General features: G+C 32.3%; 1 protein-coding gene across 1 annotated transcript in view; it reads right to left on the bottom strand.

Moving 5' to 3' along the window:
* LOC129225886 (tachykinin-like peptides receptor 99D) overlaps nucleotides 1–24,248 on the bottom strand; it is a 148,954-nt gene that overhangs the window by 65,002 nt on the left and 59,704 nt on the right. Inside the window, exon 2 of the mRNA XM_054860416.1 lies at nucleotides 15,010–15,225. Coding sequence (XP_054716391.1) covers nucleotides 15,010–15,225 — 216 coding nt within the window. The remainder of the gene's footprint in view (nucleotides 1–15,009; nucleotides 15,226–24,248) is intronic.

Raw genomic sequence — 24,248 nt, forward strand, 5'->3', positions numbered from 1 at the left:
TTCCATCCATCTCTAAGTTAAAAAATATATATTAGAGGAAAAATAATGTCTTTTGAACAACTTTTTCCAGAAGGCGAATATGTTGCTCTAAATATTGCCTTTACTTCTATTAAATAGGGCAACATCTGTTGTCTGTCATATTGCTTCTGAAAGCTTTCTGTTGATATTATTAAGTTCTCTTACGTGCATTAATATCAAATATTTTCTAAGCGAAGAGCCCGATGCAATAATAGGTTACTGATAAGATATAGTCAAACAAATACAGTCAGACCTCGATATAGGGTCATTCGCTTATAAGGTCACCCCGCATATAAGGTCACTTTTCTAAAGTCCCGGCTCACTGAATAGGAATTCTATGTCATGTATTATCGGATATATAGTCAGGTCATAATACATTAATCACTTACAAGGTCACTTTTGTCAGATTTCTTTGAATGATTTCAGTGCCTAACAGATTCACTTCCAACAATTCACCGCGATTTACGATCCTTAAAAATTGAAAAGTCGTTTTTCCTATTAACGTAGCATGTAGTGCACAGAATGCAGTAGCAAGTGAGGGTTACGACAGTGATACTAAAATATGAAGCAGTAATGCAGGCATTCAGCGTGTACATATTGCATTCTTTTACCAGTAATGAGAAGCTGAAGAAATTTTTAGAAAATAATTAGAAACTATTGTGTTTAAATTAAAGAAAAATCACATTAGTCCCGTATTAATGACAATTTTAAGTAAGGTAAGTTGCATATCAGTTGTTTGCTTGGGGATATTTGAATGTAGCTTTACTCTAAATGTAAGTTTTCAAAAATTATTTCAAAATTTCTTATATGATTCCAAAATTTTCAACTGGTCCAAATCAATTTAACTATAAGAACCTAATTAACTGATAGTTTTGAACTTATTAATTTTTGAAGTGATTTAATGAATTAAATGTTTATTTATCAATGAATATATATGAATCGGTAGTAAGGTCAACCCGCTTATAAGGTCAGTTTCGTGAAGTCCCGAGGAATCCCGTATTTGATCTTATATCGAGGTTCGACTGTAGTTGTATAACTTTACAATACATATCGTCGCCTCAGAGCAACAGTAGGATATCTTACTTCTATTTCTGGGATTAGATGTCTTACTGTTGCTGTGAGGCTACGATATGAAAGAAAAAAAAAGTTTACTTTATAGTTTTTAAGACTTGTTTTTAAAACATCTGAATTTTATAATACGTTGAAATGGAACCAGAGCGCAATTTGTATGGGAGGTCACGGTAGCTCAGTGGAAGAGATAAGGCAGAATTATACGGAATTCAAATGAATTATGGGGAAAATAAATTCTGAAGACTATAGGGATCCCACACTTCTTTTGTTTGAAACTGAAGTGTGCATGGAACACATAAATTTAACATTAAGCGCAGTAAATGTTTCTAGAAATATTTAAATAGAGCATTAGCAAAAGAACAGCTTTAGAGGAAGTAGGGGAATGTTGAGCGAAATGAAACAGTTAAGATGAAGCTATAAAAAACTTTAGACAAATGATAAGGTTGAATATTTATTTTGAATTTACAGTAACATAAGAAAGATCAATGCACTTTGTAACAAAACTTAAAATAAAATAATCTTTTAGTTTTGGCAAATAATTTGAATCCCTCCCCCCCAAAAAAAATGTTTTCATTTTGATTAATATTTTTTTGATTAAATATTTTCGATTCCATTTAAAAAATATTTTTCATCAAAAGTTGAATAAATAAATGAATAAATATTGTAACAATAAGCGAAAAAGTAAATATATAAACTAATTAATATTGTGAGAAACAACAAATGAGTGAATAAAATAGTGAATAGAAGAAAATTGGTGAATGAATGATTTAATAAGCGAAAAAATAAATGAAGGATTCTAAACGAATGGATTGATGACTGAATTAGTACGCGAAAGAAACTATCTCACTTTGACTCGTTCACTTTGCTTCGCGCGCACTGACAAATGGTATTAAACATTTAAAATCAGAACATGCCTAATATTAACTAAATATGTAGTGCAGTGGACATCAAGATGTCTCAATTAATACTCAAAATGTTAGTTTTAAACCGTTATGATTAAAAAAAATATATATTTTTGGTAAACCACAAAAAGTTAGAGTATTTATATCAATTTTTTAAAATGACTTGCATTATTATTTTCCATGATCTTTAGGGATATTGATTTTTTTTTGACTGGAATCTCAATTGTATGTTTAAGAACGTAGTAGTTAAAATATTACTAGATAGATGGAGCTGCAAACTGAAAAGATTCATATTTCACTTTACTCCGCTATTTCTATTTACTCTACCTTCGCCGACTTTTGCTTTTCTTTTGGAACAAAAATTGCACAGTGGTTTGAAAATCGAAAACCAAACGAGCATCATTGTTAAAAAATGTGAAACATTGATAAAGTAATTTATTACAAGTCAAGTTTTAACTATGCTAAAAGTTGAATGAAAAAGTTTTCTTTTTACTATTATATTTGTGTTGTTGTAAATTCACTGCTACTACTACTACTACTTTTATACTACTACAGGTGCTAATTTTTTTAAGCAAAATTTGCCCCCCCCCCCAGCCAGCTGCTTACTCTACCTATTGAGAAATTAGACTCTGAACTTGTTGAATATTGATACTCCGACATTATACCTGAGACTTTGTCAGCTGGACAAGTGCTTTTAAAAGACTTTAAATTGATTACTACAACACATTTTCAAAAAATATTAAATATGTTTCAAAAAAGGAAAAAATTAAAGAAAAACCACTGAAAAGACATTTAACACTTATTAGTACCTACCCGCATTAATTTCTCATGCATTTATCCAAGACAAAAGTAGTGTTCACATTTAGCACAAAAGATTTAATTTTTTACTTCCTTTTACAAAAAAGAAAGTATTGTATTCGCGAAAAAAAATTTCACTCAAAAATCGGCCTTAATTTCCATTTTTCTCACCCCCAAATGAATGTTGAGTTTTTTTTGACCCGACCACACGTGGATGTCCAGGAACGTACAGATACCCGAAACATCCATTTTTAAGACCCCCGAGTTAATTACAGCGAACTTTCTCGTGACGTCCGTATGTACGTATGTATGTGCGTATGTGTGTATGCATCTCGCATAACTCAAAAACGGTATTTCCTAGAAAGTTGAAATTTGGTACGTTGACTCCTAATGGGGTCTAGTTGTGCACCTTTCCTTTTGGTTACATTCGGATGTTCCTAAAGGGGTCTTTTACCCTTTTGGGGGGAAATCATTGTTAATTTCGATGTAAACTCAAGTGGTGTTATAATTTGTTGGACACTTGGCGATATATCGCCTGTCTTTTGATCGCCAAGTTTTGTCGTCAACTTGGCGACAAATTTGGCGATTTTTTTTATTTGGTTTCAATTTGGCTATTGTAGGTGATATTTAGAGAGTTAACTATTGAATCAAATTAAAATTGCCAATAATGGGGAAATGGCATTAAATTGGAGTAAAAGGAAGTCATGTGAGGCACACATCAGCTCGTTTTCATTCGATCCCCAGTTGGACTTGGCCTCCAGTTGCAGATTCAGCCCCCCCCCCCCCCCCCGTTAAAAAAAAGACTGCGTTTTTTACCAGAGGAACAACACGAAATTACCGGCAGATGATCTCGGAAGAAAATTTAAAAATTAAGCTATTGAAATTTAAAATCAAATCATTTGCATTGCACATTCAAAAATAAAAGGTTTTATATGACAGGGGTGATTCGTGATACCACACGAGTTCTCCCGGGTTAAATCTCGTAATAGATCGTAATGGTAAAGCAAAATTAAATTCCAATTAAAATTTTGCTGAAACTTAATTATGGCGCGATGATGTGCTGCATTTCATTGCTTTTAAACTGTTGAATACTCAAACAACAAATTCCCACGTAAGACATCTTGATTTAATAAAGATTTATTTTGACGTCAAACTCGTTAAAAGTTTGCTATTTGAACTGTAAATTAATTTGACACATAATCAATTAGAAAAGCTTTTCAGAATTCGCAATAATTCGATTTACACATTCAAGAGTGGTTTCGTTTTAAAAATAGATCGTCGGTGACGATTAACGCTTGGGATTGTTAGCTGAGCTCGTATAAGTCTGCGCAAAAATTGAAAAAGAACACAAATTTGAAAAAACTATTTAAACTATAAATTTCGAAGCTTTAAAATGTGATGAAAGATGTGTGCAGATACTGAAAAGTAAAAGGTTTATGCACTACGTACGTACTCTTACGCAAGCGCATATATCTCTAGCAATTTTACTGCAGTATGGAAATGCAGTAATATTGAATAAAGCATGTGGCACAAATGTTTGTGCTCAAACATAAATTTTAACTCCTACATAAGAAAGCGAAATTTTAATGATCATAGATGTAGTCACCATTCATACACATTACAGTAAACGCGATGTTTTTGGTTCAAAGTACAAGATTTTGAAACGCTTTTGGTTAAAAGCTAACCTACGCTTCTATTACAGAGTAACCTCGATTATTTGAACCAGAACTTTAACCAGAACTTCGTTTTACCGACGTCGGTTAAACGACCACATCATTATCATTATCATTATTGTTATTATTAGAAAATAACCCGTCATGGTATGACGGTGGCGTTTTTATTAGAGGGTTTAGCTGTCAAATTTGACGTGTTCCAATAAATGTCTGTATTTCAAACCTTGACTAACGCACGTCACATTTTCACTACTTTCCAGGAGAACGCAAAAATGTATGTTAACTGCATATGGGTCCCGTTTTCATGAAACACTGGTATAGAAATATAAACGTTTTCAAAATATAAAATTCGTTTTTATGGCTTAATGCAAAATAGGAATCTCTTCATAAAACCATGAAATAAGCTTTTCATCAAACGTTTGAAATTTCTAAGGTTTTTTTTTTTCTTTTAAAGCGGCTGCTTTTTTGGCTCGAATTCTGTTCAGCGCTGCTGGGTTTGCCTCACTAACCATCTTGATTTCCTTTTCTTCGCCATCCGTCGTCTTTTGAGATAGGATCCTCGTTAGTACTCATTGGACAATATTGCAAATTGAAAACTATTTTATGATTGAAAAGTAAAATGTGAATGAAATCATAGTGAAAAATAATACAATGTTAAATAACTATTCTTTTCATAAAACCAGTCATTCCTATGCGTTTTCTGTTAGAATTACAGTCGGGACTTAAAGCAGGCCGATCAAGAACTACAAGATTTTCAGCAATGAACCATTCTTTTGCTTTTTCGGATGTGAGGACGAACGCATGGTATTTTTTAGCTACTTTTAAGTTTAAAATGAAATAAATAACATTAAATTAAGTTAGTGGTATTATTGATAGCACTGTAAATAATAAAATGCATTGCATTTTGACTTGTGAAATTTATATTGCATAAATACTAGTTTATAGTTAATATTATTCGTAGTACTATTATAGTTAATTTATCGTTTGCAAGGGGGTGGTTTATACTGCCGTGGGCAGGTAACTGCAAATCATAAATTGTTTTTCATTTTAATCATTTTTTCAACGTTAGCTTTATTTTACAAGCTTGCTGATTTGGTTTCCGCTGAAAAACAAAAGCGCGTAAAAAACATTTAATTCCAACATTTTCCTACTGTTAGTATTGAATCTAAAACGCTTTTCTTTAAATATCTCGAAAACTCATTTTAGCAGATACTGTCGTTTACCTGTTCATAGCAGTATAAGGTTCGAACCTCCTCCAAAGATGTTCAAAACTATCCCAAAAAATTCTTTGTAATTATAATTTTTTTGCTGAAAAAAATTATAATTGTTTTCAATTTCATCTGTTAAATGAAGTTAGCATTATTGAAAAACTGTGCAAACTCAGTGCGGTAGTATTTATTTTATTCTAGACATCTCGTATGCATATTGTTTTGTAAAATACTACGGCGTTTTCCTGAAGATTTTTAAATCTGTTGAGCATCACAAACCTTCAAACGTATACACCCTCAAAAACATTCATTAAAACCAAACTGTTCAGACAATTACTTCTAGTTGAATTCTTTAAATACGTTTTCGGTCTCTTAAGCAGGCACGTAGCTAGAACTTTGTTAAGGGGGGGGTCCAAGGTTGAGCGAGCTTCAAAAGAGGAAGCATGCTAAAGCAAAATTAGTAGCTCATATTCACGTTAAAAAAATAAATCCAATTAAAACTAATTATTAAAATATGATAATTAACTAAAATTAATTAAATAATTGAAATTGATGGAGCAATTGTTAAAATTAGTAAACAAAAATTTTACATTAAGTGGCAAAGAAATTATTGTCAGTTTATAAAATTAACGTTAAACTAAAAGTTATCCCACAGTAAGTTTCCAAACATGGATAGAAAAATTCCATCACATAAACTTATTCTGTTCTGATGCTTTGAAAATGAGGGATATAATAATTAATATTAATAAAAAAGTCACAATAAAAAAAAATCGGAAAACGAAAACTGTTCTAGGGATTACTTGGAAAATGCAGGTGAAAATTTAAAAAAATATTAAAGCTTTGTAATATATTTCAACAAAATATGTACGAGTCATTTTATTTGAAAAAATAAAGAAATCTATATCTATCGCGTCGAATGTATAACTGTATGAATGCTAAATAACGTAATTCCGCCACCCTGCCCGATTTGATCAAGATTTCTGGCAGAATTCAACCACCCTCTCGACGAAAATATTAGCAAGGCTTCATTTAAAAAGCTTGAACTAGTTCTTTATTTATCTACGTTTATAACATTCTTTTGATAATACGAAATTGAATGAAATTTCTAATTTAATCCGTTTTCTAATTATCATTTCTAACCATCATTTAAAATCTTGAACAAACAATTGTATCTCTTTGATGGACGAAGACTTCCTTTGCTGGTATCATTTTTTTTAAAAAAGGCGTATTGCCGTTTCTTTTTTTTAAATCGTTATTATTATTATTTTTTGCAACGAATTGGTAAAATAAGCTATCTTAGGATCCGCTATGGTATTATTTTTTCTAATGGGGCTTCGTTAAGAGGCTTTAGCCTTTTCGGACCTAGTGCGAACCACCGATGTGGCATCTAGTCTTTCAAATGCTACCATTAAGGCGCAGATGTGACTGGCACAAGAAATTTTGATGCCGAGTTTCTGCACTAGGGGTTCAATTTTGTCAAGTCAAACGAATACCTGAGAGATCTTTTACCTCTCGAGTAATGGAATGTATAATGAATGAAACTAAGCATCTGTGTATTTTTATTTTAACAACATTTTGGAAAAAATGCAAATGATTGCTTTTTATAAATGTTTTTCATAAGGTCATGAATGATTTGAACATTATTGGCGATTTTCCTCTGATGTTTTCAATTTGATGCTTCATTTAAAAGATCAAGAGGAGGCATCGCACCCACCTATCTCGCCACCAAACACGAGTTCTGTTTATTCTGCTGATACAAAACAACTTCTGTACAAATCAGTCTTTTTCAAATTAAAAATATAATTGTAAACAACTACAGGGAAAATGGCAATACGCTCTATTACGAATTATCGTGACAATATTTGATTATAACCAGGTTACTTTACTGTCTTTATTAGCAGTAAGCAAGTGTCAGACTCGAAAATTTCATAATTTGGAGTCAAACGTCAAATTTTGATCATTAAGGTAATCTTCGTCCCGTTTGAGATTGCGATAATACCGTAGCATTAACTTAGATACATTTTCAACTATATGCAATATGAATAAAGCTAGCCAATTTTTGGAATTAAAACTTATAAGTTTCTTATAGCCTCTGTTTGTAAATTTTTTGCTCCTCAGTCATCTGATGTTCCAAAATCTAAAGACAATCTTTTGTAAAAAATTTTTAGAATGATTGTGGTTAAAAATCCAGTAATGATTTAAATCTACCTTCCAAAATTCATATAACAATAATAACACTTCTGATTCTTTCATTTTCAAATTGGTATAACTCCATTTTAGAAGCAATTTTGTAATCATCCTGTATTCTCGAAAGCATATCATATTTTATAACGTAGGTATTGACTTTTTTTTCTTTCTTTTATGTCATGTTAGTAAAACATATTCTATTGCAAGAAATAGCAAAAAATTTTTACTTGAAGAAATTAAAGAGTTAAAAAGAAATCTAATATAGAAGTGAAAAACACAAGAAAATTTACCTCGCATTCACCTTTTTTTAATTATTTGCTTGTAACTCAGTAAATAGCAGAAATTTTCACCAAGTAATTTATAGTTAAATGCACATGTCCGTTTTTTGTTACATTTAATACTACCATCGCAATTTACTACAATGGCGGTAAATAACGATCAAATAATTTATTCCAATGAAGCAAATACAAATATGCTTCTCTTGAAAAACGGAACAACATCGAAGAAAGATTTTTTTTCTTCAGTTAAAAATGACTAACGGCTCTTCTCTTGGAACCATAGACTCACAATTCAGTAAGATTTAAAAGTACGAATTTCAAATAACTACTTTTAAATTACATGTGTTAATATGGCCGAACTTGCAATTTCATAAACTGATCACAGTAAAATATTTGAGTACTTTTCAGTTTCATTCTTTGCTTTATAAAATTTTGATACAGCGAAAAGTAATTTCGTTGCAACAACTTCAAATTTTATTTATTCACTTATTTTACCTTCAAACACAAATACTTTTTGGACATTTAATATGTTTCACGATCATGTTTAAATATTAAGTGGAAAAACATCCGTAAAAATCTAGTTTGTGCTAAAAATAAGACACAAATGTTCAAAAAAAAAAAAAAAAAAGAATTTTTCAGGATTACAGTTTAAAAGTTGTAAGCTTCCGGGGAGATAATTAATCTATTATTGTTAAAAATAGACTAAAAGTTTAAATAAGATTATTAATCAAAATATAAAATAAATCTGAAATGAATCATACCAAAAATATGAAGAACAAAAATCAATTAATTAATAATTAATGTTTATTTTTTTCTCATCCTCAAACACGCGAAATGTGTAGAATTTCTTTTTCGTTGCTGTCTGAACTTAGTTTTTAAATGGGAAAACAAATTAACACATAAAATTGCTCGTATTGTTAAGAAAACTTTAAAAGGAAACACTACAACTTACCTAGTTCGTGTAAACTTAATTTTCTTTTGATTACAATGTCGTTCAAGATATGTTTCCTGTAAGTGTGTGGTAGAAAGATACTGTGTGTTAAAACAGAAAATAATAGGAATTTCAATTACTGATTCACTAGGGATGCACCTCACTCTGGCTGTCCTTCGTGCAGCATATGTCTGGGAAATCAATTCCAAACGGGAAAAGAGTCGAAACAAAAAAAAAAAAAAAAAAAAAAAAAAAAGAAAGAAAGAAAGAAAGAAAACCACCCCAAAGAGACTGGGGAATGTTTGTTGACAATTACTTTGCCGATGGCAATCTGGTGGACTGAGGGAAAGGGGACGAATTTCAAGGTCACAACCCTGCTGGGTTGAAAGAATACGGAAATTCTTCGTTTTCGGACGCAGTACGCAACACAGTAAAAGACAGGCGGCAACTGGGAACCTGCAGTTATTGCACGAGGTTCTCGTGTTCTGAATTGACTCGGATGCGGGAAAACTGCTGATTAATGGGAATATTTAAGGAGAAAATACCGGGTTTCATAAAATTTCTCTCTTTGGAAAATTTTTGTTGACATGAAGTGCAACAACCGAGAAAAAGCAGACAATGTTCTTTCGGGAAGGGGGGGGGGGTCCGGACCCCATGGACCCCCCCCCTTGGCTACGTCCTTGTCTTAAGATGAAAACAGTTCCATCTGACATTGAGAGCAAAGCAATGGCATTCGAACTTGTAGAAGCTTTTAAATAATTGGAAAATGGTCATCAATGCACTTCAAAAAGTGTTGAATGGAAAAATTGAGTTTGTATATTGCTGCTTCCCGCTTTGACTTTTGTAACTCTGATTCTCAATCATCATTTTAACAAAACCAGGAGTCCTTCTGAGTGCAACTTCTTGATGTCCACGAAGTATAATTGTTTCTATAATAGATCGACAAGTTTCTGATTTTCTGCTGTTTCATGAGAATGCATACTAGATAATTGCTTAGAATTTTTCTTTTCTTGTCGTAATTTCAAATCTCAGTCGCCAACAAAAATTTCCACTATCATTATTTTCACAAGAGGAAAAAAAATATGAACTTATAAATTACTACTTCCAATGCACATATATGAGCACATTCGCAACCATTTTTTAGAGTTATTGAAAGACACTGATTTTAAAAGGCGAATATAATAGACGTAAGAGGGAGACAAGTAAAGCACACATCAGTTTTTTTCTCATTAAATACGTACATACTCTTTTACTTTTGATAATGTTAATGCCCTTTTTAAAAATAATCTATTGCGTCAAAAATCAATAGAATATGCGAATGAAGAAAAATTTGATGGTTGATCATTTAGATTTCTCAAGGCATACAGAAAACCCTCCCCGAAATAATAGTTTAGTTACGGCCTTTTCAGCAGTTATTTTGTAAATGTGCGCACGTTTCAATCCAAAGTTGTAGTTTCTGCAATCTTCCGACAGTCACTTTCACGTAACCTCTTTATTCCGGAATTTTCAATTAACTGAAGGTGGTCTGATTTCGATCATTTCGGTTAACCTAGGTTATACAGTATTAGCTTTTTAAGCTCTTAATTGATCGAAGTTTTCTATCGGCCTACACATCATTCATTAGTTTGTCTTATGCTTGTTTGATGGGAATACAGTCGGGTTTTAAAGCGAGTCAATCGAGGACTACATTATTTTCAGAATTTAACCATCGTTTTGCTCCTTTGTAAGTGAGGACGAACGTCTTTTCTTGTCGGAAAACATAATTTGGTCCACTAAAACGTTTTTCAAAAGTTAATAACTTTCATCAGTTCCTCAGAATGCGTTGGAATCTTTCTTTTTTCCATCTTCGGAACCGCCAAAGAAGACTTTCGTCTGAAGTTAAAGTCTTCCAAGGTAGTAGTCGTTTAGCCTCCAACACCTATGTTACTGTATTGAAGTATTCTGTTTCAGCATTATTGGTATCTTTAAACAACCCAAACCATTACTGAATCAACACTTCACTTGTTTCAATATTAGCGAAACTGAAAACGAATCGTGGTTTCTGTAGATAATTTGCTTCAGCGTCTGAACCTTTCTGCAGGTCTGAAGTTTGTTTTCTCGTCGATTTGAGCATCCGACGCTGGACCGTTCAGATATCAGTCAAATTAGTAAGGTAGCTCAGTGATGCAAATTGAAATATCCATCTCAATTAAACACATGCTAAAAAAGCACCCGGAATAAATGAAGTGATTTGTATTTCCCCACTTTTGTTTCTAAAAATTTCAAGTCATATGTTCTTGCATGTCTTTCGCTCAACGTTGTTTGCATGCATTGTTTTGAACTCCCTAAATTGGTTAGGAAAAAAACCTACTTTAGTTGATTTTTAAAGTTTAACATCTGAATTTACTTTGCATTGTATGTAAAATATTACACAAGTTGATTTTTAAGTAATTTATTCATTTTTCTTTGCATTTTATATCTACTTGTGTTCAAGTAATATTGAATTTTTTTAAATGATCAATATAAAGTCTTTTTCTACTCCAAATTCTTTAAAATACATTTTTTCAAATTTTTTTTTCTCATTATAAAATGTACACTTTAGCAACTTGTTTTAGTTTGATAGATGTGGAATGTTTCTTCAGTATAGATTTCAGAGCAATATGTTCGGAAACTTAAATATTTTTCTTGTTGTCAAAAACTAAATTAAAAGCCGCAGGAATGTTTGTTGACCCCCCCCCCTCTCTCCCCAAAACAAAAGACAAAGAAGAAATTGTTCGGGATTTACTTTCATGGGTTTTGAAACAATCTTTCCGCTTCAAGAATGTGAAAAAAGTTTTTTGATGAAAGAATTCGACCATAATAGAAATTAGTTCCTAGAAAAAAAACTGCTTGATACTTTCATGATATCAAATATCTAGGGTCATGTGGGGTAAAAAAAAATCATAGTGTAAAATAGGTCAGTTTCTTAGGAAAAATTCATTAAAAAATATACAAATAATATTTTCTTTCACAGTTGCAAATTTTATGCATTATTAACACCTGGTATCATTTTATTAGCAAAATTATCTGTAAATTCTGCTATAAAATTACATAGCAATTTAATGCTTTTTTAATAGAAGCTTGACTGTTTTCACCATAAAAACTTTTGATTTAAAGTAAATTAAAGGGAGTCGCATAATAACTTTTTAACCTACTACATAACACGCTTTTTTAAGGTTTATTTTCTAAAGTTCTGTTTAGGGTAAAAAATATGTGTGGGATAAAATATTTTATGTTTTGTATTAGGTTTGGCTTAGCATACATTATGTAGAAAATTTCATTTTCTGCTTTTTAAATTACTTTTTGTTTTCATACATGTGTTTACTCATTTAAAATAAACTAGCTATTGCTTGGTCATTCTTTTTATACAGAAATAAGTATAAACCCATAGCGTAAAATAATTAAATTAAAAAGCCTAAGAATGCAGCTTTTTGTTCGAAGAGTTTTCACCAGAAAATGTTGCTGGAGAAATGGCTTTTTTTAATATAAAGAAAAATTTTTTGAGCAAACGAGTCCTAGAAAAACCATTCTACAGATTTGCTTTCAAATAATGCAGTTAAAGTAGTTTTGTCAATAACTAGGACCTCGAAAACAAGTGAGGCTGTTTTTTCGGTATAGGAATAAGGCAAGTCAAGTATAGATTCATCTTCTAAACATACATAAAAGCTTCAATTATAAGCACACTGCCACCTACACCAATTACCTAAATTTAAAAAAAAAACTCTGAAGAATGCTAGAAGGAAAATAACATGAATGCAGAAACTAGTGAAATTTCATCAAGCCCGAGATCTTAGAAAAAATTGCACAAAAAACAAATTCAAAGACAATAAGTCAATTAAACTGTCTTTGAAGAAACACATACAAAACTATTAAGTGAATGAAAAAATAAAAATGAAAACTTTTTTTTGGAAGAAAATTTGAAAACTGTGCAATGATTCAGAGTGCATTGATGGGGACCAACCTTTAAGAGTTGGAAAGTGGTTAGAAATTGAGCTTTTGGAAAAAAAAAAAACAATCTTCATGCCACCATTTTTAAATAATGTAGAATTATGTGCAATGAAACTTGTAAAGAAAATGCAAGTTCTTTGTTTTTCCAGAGAGAGACTTTGAAGGTTGAGTATCGCTTCATATACAAAAAAATATTTGTCGAAAAAACATTCAGTCTAGATTCTTTTTAGTAAATATTCCTTTACGCAAAAAGGTTTAAAATTTTTTAAAATAATAGTGAATTTAATAACGATTCCAGTGTCGTTATTTTATTATTTTGAAAAACGAAATGGAATCTTACGTAAGCTGAAGGGAGGGGGGGGGGATTGAGAAATCTTACTTACCCTTACATGGGGGAGGAGTCGGATAAAAAATTGCCAAAATTTGCTTATGTAACAAACGATTGGCCCCTGACTTGTAACTTAAGCACAAAGCTGTCATTGTGCAGGATTTGATAAATTCATTATATAAATTATTCAGTGAAAGTACTACGAAAGTTATTTTTGTCTTACAGAAAATCATTTTCCACTAAAGAGATTAAAATTTCGATCTTTTAACGTCAAAAGAAGACATCTGTGCGAAAATATTTTGTTCACGCTATTATAAGTGGTATTTGAATAGATATATTATGGTGATAATATTTCTGATGTAGATTATTTTTTACGGAGAGAAATTTGAGAGGAACTACGTATAACTCTTGAAATCATGAGAATTATATCATATGGCAGTGGTCGGAAGAAAAACGCTAGTAATGAAACTATATTTCTTGACACTTATTTCCGTATTTTGTAGTGTAATGCGCTACCGTGGAAAAAAAAAAAAGTGCAGTGTATGATTTAAAAAAAAAAGAAAAAAAAGAAAAATAATTTTTGACATCTTGAATAAAAATTATGCTTTTTACAATCACGTGTGTATGTGTGTGTGTGCGCATGTGTATGTAAGCGTGTGTGTGTATGTGTATGTAGGAGTGTGTGTGTATGTGTGTAGTAGGAGTGTGTGTGTATGTGTGTAGTAGGAGTGTGTGTGTATGTGTGTAGTAGGAGTGTGTGTGTATGTGTGTAGTAGGAGTGTGTGTGAGTGTGTATGTGTGTAGTAGGTGTGTGTGTGTATATGTGTGTAGCAGGTGTATGTGTGTGTGTGTGTGTGTAAGTGTGTGAGTAGGATATAAACGCAACCGCTCTTGAGGAGCAGATTCCGGTGGACTGTACTGCTGATAGAGGCTCATGTAGAGAGGAGCAACACCTGTAGACGGTGAAGCTCGCAGGGAACCCGGGGGCTGAAATCGAAAGACGCGGACGAACGCCATTCAACGGTTAAGTAAAAACAATAAGCATTTCGTGACTTCACATAAAAAAATGACACTTATTTTGTAGTGACCCCTGGCAGATACTCTTAATCTAACTTTTGTAATTAAACGAGGTTCAAACTTAACTATCGCTTTGAATACGATTGGAGGAAATCTAACGTTAGCCCGTCAACGGACTCATCGAGAGAACTAATTCGTAAATGAACTACACAGTTCTATGGAGGAATTTGACAAAATTTTACAGTAATTAGTTCCACGTATACCTACTAATGAAAACAGAATCATCTCATCAATGTCATCTACAGTTATTTCCATTTTTTCTTCCTTTTTTATGATTTATTTTTTCCTTTTCCCACTTATTGCCGTAGAAACTGAATTTGAATCTGAATTCTCATAAAAAAGCAGTTAAATACCTACTATGTTTTGAAAATAGTTTGTATGCATTTGTACTAAATTAGCTGTAGTTAACTACATAAAATGTAGTTTTTCTGACCACTGTATGTAGGATTATGATATTGATAGCAAGAAAATAACTAAGCCATTTCGAAATCTAGTGCTGAAGCTATTTTTCAATTAATGTTACATAATGTAGGGTAGGATGTCTATTTTAGAAATTTAAAGCTATCACTTACATGTATTCTTGATTGCTTTCATTTGATGGACCATCAGGCCAAACCATGAAGCAGACCATTCTGTTTTCACCATTTAGATAGACCTCCACCATAGTAGACGAGTAAAGCAAATTTGGAAGAGACAAGATGCTTCCGAATAACCATATGCATGCACAGATGTTCAAAGTCATACCCCTTGACATTCTTGGTTGTAGTGGGTGTATAATAGCCATGTACCTGAAAGAAGAAAGAAGGCTTTAGGTGAATATTTCCTTAATATTTCCTTTCGATATGCTGCAGATGGCAGTGTTGTAATTACCAAAAACAAAAAAAAAAAAGAAATAGAAAGCTTAGACGATAAATAAAGAATTAATTCGCAACTCCAGAGCTCGAATACGCTACCTTGCGGTGATTTACGAAACTGCCGAAAAAACTAAAACATTGCGTTCCACGTGTTCATTTTGGGCAAAACAAACAGTTTGTTATGTGTATTTTCTTTTATTTGCGTAATTCATCATTTGGAATCGTCATCCGCAACAGCGTAACATCAAAAATATCTGATATAAACTGTGAGTACACAATTTATTTATTTTGTTCTGAGTGAATTTGAATAAATATCAGTTTTTCAATTCGATGAAAAAAAGCGGACTTAACAACATTGACTGAACATTATAGAGCCATACTGAAAAATTACTGCTTTTCCTTAACCTAATTCTACATAAATGATTTAAATAACCTTGTTACTATAGCATCCAACTGAAATGGACAGTATGCAAACAAATTTTCTTGAAAATATTTATCGCAGAACAGATTGAAAAATCCAGAAAGAACGTTAAGAATTTGAACAATAAAAAATAAAAGCTTGGAATTTTTATCGCTAAAATATCGCGCCAAATTTACTTTATTGCTCTGCAAGAGCTGACATTATCGGTGGAAGAATTTCGCCAAAAATCTGTTTATAGGGTTATGGATTTAGTATTATGTGAAAGAATAATGTATCTTGGAAAGATTTCGCATATCAGTTAAATCATTTCCGTGACGAATGAATTAAATGCATGATGATTTCTTTTGATATCCAATCATATAGTCATAGAAATAAATTATCTAGTGTTAAATGTTACTCTTGACATTCTGTCACGTATGTGCACTATGTGACAAAAATGTCAACAAATGCCGGAAATGTCACAAAAATGTCAACAAATGCCGGAAATGTCACAAAAATGTCAACAAATGCCGGAAATGTCACGAAACTGGACATAATATGTACTAATGTATGGAAAAAACAGTACAAAATGAAAATGCTGTTCGAAGCGAACCAAAAATTTATGAATACCAAATTCAACATCGTGAAAATGGCTGCTTCAGAACAACTTACTGTGTGTTCTGCATTATTTTTTTACTTTCTTAATACTTTTTGGTTTCTAATCTCTTTCTATATGGGTCAGAATAACCAAAAGACTTTGAAAAATCATTTCAAATGAATAAAGAACAAAAAATCATACCTGCGAACAAAAATTTCTGTCATTTCCTAAGTTTAGAAGCAATTTATACGTTACGGCGTGGTTTGTTTTAGTTTTTTCATCCGCCATTAGACAGTGACTGCAGCGTCCCCTATAGTTTGTTGGAGTTGCGAATGCGAAAATGCGAAGAATTTTATGCATCGCAGACGATAATACCATAGACTAATAATAAGAGTAGACAGAGCTTTCCCGGACTTGCTGATGAAAAAATTGGTTCATGGATACATCATGTGACTAGTGGAAGGCTTGGCGAAAACTTTGGCAGCATGGTTGCTAGATGGCAGAATTATCTATAGTTTGGCACTCGACATGTATTTTAAGACGTAATGCGTTTTTATTATAATTTTTTTCCCAGGTGCAGAGATGATTGATAATAGTCCAGTCAATAGGTAGAAAAAAACGGGCTTGCCTTACGAAAAATGGGGTCAAAGATTTTATTTTTTAAATTTGTGTATACTAGTGCCAATATGAAAAAACCAAGTTATCCAACACGAAAGACCTCGGGAGAACTTTTGGGGGCCGAAAACCCCCAAAAATTTGTGACTTTTTGTAGTATTTTCAAAATATCTCAAAAATGGTTAGAATTACAAAAAAACTTCGAATGCAAATGTTAAAGAGGATTAAATTTCCTTCAACTTTTGTCACTACAACATTTTTGTAGCAAGAAAAGCAAGCGAGTTACAGCTTCTTAAAAGTCATACTTTTTCTGAACCCCTTCAGCGAAGTGCGTGAAAACGCATCGGATAACGGAGGAAAAAAGTAGAAACGCCGGCAGTCTGACCTTGGAAATCATTTGTCTTTCACAGCTGAGGGTAAATGCCTCCGTTCCATTAAACTTAAACAAAACACCCCCATTCCATCCCCCCCTTTTTTTCTCCAAATGAAATGAATCGACTCAATAGCTACTCATGTTGATCACTTCAGGGTTTGAGAGAGAGTATGTTTTATCAGTTTGTGTGTTCTGAATTACAATTTTTTTTCCCTAGAAATGATTACGCCTGGCGAAGGTGTTTTTTTATTATTATCACTATTATTTGCGAAATCAGTTTGCATGAATGCGAAATAAAGATTGTGAAGGAGAAGGGAACAGAAAACCTTCAAAGATGCAGCGCAAAACGGCAAAATGAAGAACATCAGCGTTTTTTGAAGTTCTTAAAAGAAGTGACAATTCACACTGCCTGTCACAAATGCTATATCAATGAGCAATCAATCTCTTCCCTTGAAGTAATGGTTGAACCTTACATGTTAACTAAATTCCTCAAGAAAGATTTCTGGCAAATTATAACAAAAAGAATTGTCATATTCTACTTCTTGAGACATATTTAGAAGAGTGTGGCATTGAAGTCAGGCAGACTTACTTAATGCTCTTTCAAAGGCAAAAGAAATTGAAAAGGTTGTTATAGTGGGCAAGAGGACTAATGACAGATTTAGGACATGCTTTCAGCAACTTGTTCTTTTTAAAACCTGGAAGAGGGAATGCTTGTGATTTGTTTTTTTCCCCACTAAATCTTTTGAGTTTGACCCCAGCAATATTCTTTTCATCCATGCGTTTAGTGGGTGTGATACGACTTCGGCAATCTTTGGCCAAGGCAAAATTAAGTTGTACAAAATAGTCAAAAAAAAAAAAAAAAACTCCTGAAATTAAGGAAGCTATTGAAGAATTTATGGACCCAATCTGTCATCATGATGCCTTCCTTAGCTGCAGCTGGAGAAAACATTTTGCAAATATTATACACAGGTGACGTAAAGTATTTGAACCTATCTTTGGATACTTTGCAATTTAATCTTTTTATAAAACTAGTATACAGGGCTAAGAGAAATCTTGCAGGGCTACCTCCAACGTGCGGGGAGGGGGGGGGATGCTGGACGTTATCACTCATATCGGTTCTAGCACCAAATTCAAAGTTGGTTGGGCAACATAATTGATCCAGAGAAATGGGGTTGGGAACGCAGGACGCATGGTCCAATGCATGTTGACGCGAAAAGAGATTCAGTTACTCAGAATCTTTTGAAGATTGTACCTTGTACCTGCAAGAAAAATTGTACTGGAGCCTGTTCTTGTCACAAGGCAGGTTTAAAATGCTCCAGCACGTGCAAACACTGCAGTGGCACAAATTGTGAAAATGTTGCAAAAAATTTCATCCTTGGATGAGACTGCTGAAGAAGATGATTTGTTCCAGGAGCTTTTGGAATTACCGCAACAAAGAGATGAACAATTAAAGGACCACAGCTTCTTTCTACCCCCTACAGATTCTGAACCGGGAGAACCTGGACCTTCAAAACGGCTTCGAAGAAGATAAACAGTGTATTTTGTTGTCATTTCTCTATTTGCTTTAAGGTCGAATTAATCTCTGTGTAATTTAGATGTATGTATTAATCTTCTACAGTTGGATTTTCATTTCGTAAGGTAATTCTTTTGGGTTTTTCATGCCTCAAAAAGTCAGTTTCTGCAGAATTTTTTCAAAGTGTTTATTACGTATTACTATTGTACCTTCATTTATTCATTTTTATGTCTATTGTTTGCTTATTATCACCCTAATATTTATTCATTCACATTTATATTCGAATATTGCATTTTCGCTTGTAACAGAATAAATGGTACGAATTATGTGCTTTAAATGAATGAGAAGATTATGTAATTCAATTACAAACTGCAATATAAATCATATGTTATTGGAGTCTGACTGAAGACTATCTCTGTCAGACTAGAAATATTAGTTCGTGAGCGGTGGGGGAGGGTTTATTATTATTATTGTATCAGAGCATAGGATGCATGACTGTGTTGATTGTTTGCTTATTAGCTACCTAATATTCATTCCCTTACATTAATATTTAAAAATCGCATCTTTGTTTGCAATAATTAATCTAGAATGTACGAATTATATCCCTCAAATGAATGTATATATTGTGTAATTCAGTTAAAAACAACAATATATCATCTATTATTGGAGTCTGATGAAGACTACCTCTGTCAGATCAGAAAAGTTAGTTCGTGAGCAGTGGGGAAGGTTTTTTTAAAAATTATTATTGCATCGTCGTATGTGTTTTAAATGAATGCGTAAATATGTATTTCAGTTTCATAATACATCGTTTGTTTTTGGAGTCTAGTGGGAACTAATCTGTCAGCCAGAATTGCTACTGTGTCCAGCGGGGGGGGGGGGGGGGGGAAGCAAGAAACTCAAACTAATCTAATTGTCGATAAACTCTCTGAAACTAAAGTTTCTATTCAAGTTCTAATAATTATGACGCCTTGCTTTCAGTGTGAAAGCTTTTTTTTTCGGAGTGGAGGAAAACTGCCTATTTTCAAAGAGCTATAGCAAGCTTGTTATTTGTGCTACCAAAAAGTTGTAAATACAAAAGTTGTAGGAAATTTTATGTTCTTTAAACTTTACATTTAAAACTTTTTTCTAAGTTGAACCATTACGGAGATATTTTGGAAAAAACAAAAAAAGTCATAAATTTTTGTGGTTTTTCGGCCCCCTAAAGTTCTCCCGGGGTCTTTCGTGTTGGATAACTTGGTTTTTCCATGTCGGCACCAATATGTACAAATTAAAAAATAAAATCTTTGACCCCATTTTTTGCAAGGTAAAATGTATCTATTGACTGGACTATAATCGGTATCTTAAATTGAAATTGTAGGTAAAAATCTTACCGTTTGCCGATTCTTTTTCGGGCGCTTGCGTCTTTAATTGCTTAGAGAGTTATTGAAATTGAATAAAGAAAATGCACAATACTATCTAAACGAAAAACTCGCTATATTTACAAAATATTTACAACTTAGAATAACAAATTTACAAATCGGACTCCATTAAAGATCATTCTTCCGAGTTCCATCAATTCTACTTATTTTATTTCTCGCTCGCGTTGATCGTCTGCTACGATCAACGCCCGCTGTTGCTAGGATTCGCAACTCCAACGAACTATAGTGGGCACTGCAGTTACTGTCTAATGGCCGACTTAAAAACTAAAACAAACGCATGTGGTAAGGAAGAAAATGCTAAAAGTGTTGTGATTTTTGTTCGTATGTATGATATTTTTCGCTTTATTCTTTTTAAATTAATTTTCAAAGTCTTGTGGATATTCTGGCCCACGTAGAAAGAAATGAGAATTAAAGAAGCATTACTAAACGTCAAAGATTAATGCAAACTACGTAGTTCGTAGTTCTAAGCAGCTATTTCCACGATGTTGAATTCGATATTTATCAATTCTTGATAAAACTAAATAATAATTGTGCCCTGACAAGAACAACAATTAATGCTAGAAAATTCAATATGACATTACAAATTATTATCGAAAGAAGATGATACTTCTTTGCCTTGCTTGGCTAGCGCTTATTGTTTTGCATTTGTTGCTGAGTTATTTCTCTCAAATTCCCGAATCGGTTAATTTAAAATTTTTCTGTTTCGATTTTTCTAATTTCTGAGTTACGATTTAATTATGTCAAGTTATGCAAATCATCTACAGAATTCTTACGGATATATGGTGGTAGTTTTCTTTTCAGTTGATTGACCATTATTTCTTTTTACTTATCGAATTCTGTAATCTTACTACCATTTTATTCCACTCATGATAAAAATTAAAAATGGTTTAACTAAAAACGCGAAATCTCGCCAAGGCTACTTTGCTCGCACAATACTAAAACTATAACCCTAAACAAATTTGGCGAAACCTTTCAGCAGAGAATAAAAGGAATAAAGTAAATTCTTTCTCGGTGAAACATTTTTCATTTTGTTCTACGATAATATATTCAAGAAAATATTTTGCATACCGTTTATTCCAACTAAATGCTGCTGTAAAAGATGGTTAGTTAAATTAATTTAAGATTAATAAAAACTCATATTCTTACAAATTCATACAAAACAATAAAATTTTTTACCTTGTATAACGTTATCCAAGTTTGTTAATCCAGTTTTCGCTTTCACTATTTTCAATCAACTCATATTTTAGAAGGAAATAAGGAAAACTAACATTATTTTGAGAAGCTCGAGAATATTACTAAGGGACGAATTAATTTCTGTAGCTGAAAGCAAACTAAGACTCATCGGTTGCGTTAATAAATACTCAGAACAAACTGCCTGTGTTTACGTCAACAGACCCACGTGGAACGCAACGTGGCAATGTTTTAGTTTCATCGGCAGTTTTGTAAATCACCGCAAGGTAGCGTATTCGAGCGCTGGAGTTCCGAGTATCCACCAGTCACATGGTTTGGTTTATGAGCAGCAAAAGGGTTGCCATAGCTCGGTCTACTCTTATTATTAGTTTATGGATAATACATTTCAAAATCAAATGTAAAACAGAGCGGACGATAAATGTATTCGCAACTCCAGCGCTCGAATACGCTACCTTGCGGCGATTTACAAAACTGCCGGAAAAAACTAAAACATTGCCACATTGCGTTCCACGTATGTCTGTTGATTTAAACATTGGCAGTTTGTTCTGAGTATTTATTAACGCATTCGATGTGTCTTGGATTGCTTTCAGCAACAGAAAGTGTTCGAGCTCCTCAAAATAATGTTAAATTTCATTATTTCCCTCTAAAAAGTGATTTGATGGAGAAATGGTGAAAGCGCGTTAACACCAGAAAACTCTGGATTAGCAAACTTGGATAACGTTATACCAGGTAAATTTTTTTATTGTTTTGTGTGAATTTGTAAGAATATGTTTTTTTTTTAATCTTAAATTAATTTAACAAACCATATTTTACAGCAGCATTTAGTTGGAATAGACAGAATGCAAAAATTTTCTTGAATATATTATCGTAGAACGAAATGAAAAATGTTTAACCGAGAAAGAATTTATTTTGTTGCTTTTATTCTCAGCTGAAAGGTTTCGCCAAATTTGTTTAGGGTTATAGTTTTAGTATTGTGCGAGCTAAGTATCCTTGGCGAGATTCCGCCCATGTTAGTTAAACCATTTTTATTTTTTATCATGAGTGGAATAAAATGGTAGAAAGATTACAGAATTCGATAAGTAAAAAGAAATAATGGTAGAACAAATTGAAAAGAAAACTACCACCATATATCCGTGAAAATTTTGTTGATGATTTGCATAACTTGACATAATTAAATCGTAACTCAGAAATTAGAAAAATCGAAACAGAAAAATTTTAAATTAACCGATTCGGGAATTCTAGAGAAATAACTCAGCAACAAATGCAAAACAATAAGCGCTAGCCAAGCAAGGCAAAGAAGTATCATCTTCTTTCGATAATAATTTGTAATGTCATATTGAATTTTCTAACATTAATTGTTGTTCTTGTCAGGCTACAATTATTATTTAGTTTTATCAAGAATTGATAAATATCGAATTCAACATCGTGGAAATGGCTACTTAGAACTACGAACTGCGTATTTTGCATTAATTTCTAACGTTTAGTAATGCTTCTTGAATTCTCATTTCCTTCTACGTGGGTCAGAATATCAACAAGACTTTGAAAATTAATTTAAAAAGAATAAAGCGAAAAAATCATGCATACGAACAAAATTTACTAGACTTATTAGCATTTTCTTCGTTACCACATGCGTTTGCTTTAGTTTTTTCGTCCGCCATTAGACAGTGACTGCAGTGCCCCCTATAGTTCGTTGGAGTTGCGAATAAAAAACAGTAAAATGTTTCTTCCTTTTACTTTCAAGAAATGAAAAAAATATGTATATTTCTGCTCTTCAATATATAAATGAAATTCTTACTTTTTTTTTAAATAACAGAACACTTTATTATTTGCATTATGATGTGAACAACATAAATTATGTTCACCGCCAACATAGGGCGAGAAAAAACAACATTCAATTTCCATCATTATAATTAAATTGTTCTATGTAAGTTCTTTTGTTGTTGCCATTACAAAAAAAAAAAAAAAAAAGATAGCGCAGACAATAAATGAAGAAAACAATACGAAGAATTTTATACATTGCAAACGATAATAAATAGCAAAATTAAATGTAAAACACAGCAGACGATGAATTTACAATGAAGCATAATCCAGGCAAGTATACAGAAGTAAGTTTAAGAGATATTCGATTCAGAGATTTTTGATTTTCCTGAAACATCAATAAAATATTGAAATGTGATGTTAAACAAATGCTTTATTTTCAGACGAAATTACAGAAGAATGTTTGTAAAGATAGAAGACCATGACAAAAATGGAAAACGAAAAACAATTGCTATTCTTGCAAAACTGCAAGAATAACAATAATAATTGCGGCAATGTGCTTGAGGTTACATAGAATTGCAAAATATTTGAATTGATATTTGATCAAAGCAAAATGATGAGTTTGCATCTGAAATTTCTGAAAACACATGTAACAATAACGCTTTTCGGAAAAAGACTATCCATTTTCAAATGTCTTTTTATCTCTAAATTCCTTTTTTTTTGTTTTGTTCTGAAAACGTTTCTTGTAACTCCAAAACACGTGTCTGCAATTCTCATTGCTGTTTGTGCAATTTCGAAGTTGTTCCAATGGTTTTTAGTATATGATACATTGTTTAAGGAGCAATAACTTTTGCTGAGATAACACAAAAATACACCACTATTAATAACAATGCATTTGTTAAAAGGATACAGGTGAAATATTTTTGAAGCCCGTAAATAACAAAACAATTTAGTCTCATGCAACATACAATAATCAGTTATGTATGCATATTGCTTTGAAACTCAGCACTTTATACAGTAAAGAACAAACTCGCTCTTAAATGTTGCGTTGTTCAACAAAAGTTTGTATTTTAACTCTTAACGACAATATT

This window comes from Uloborus diversus, chromosome 7 (genome assembly GCF_026930045.1).
Source record: "Uloborus diversus isolate 005 chromosome 7, Udiv.v.3.1, whole genome shotgun sequence".
NCBI classification, from domain to species: Eukaryota; Metazoa; Arthropoda; class Arachnida; order Araneae; family Uloboridae; genus Uloborus; species Uloborus diversus.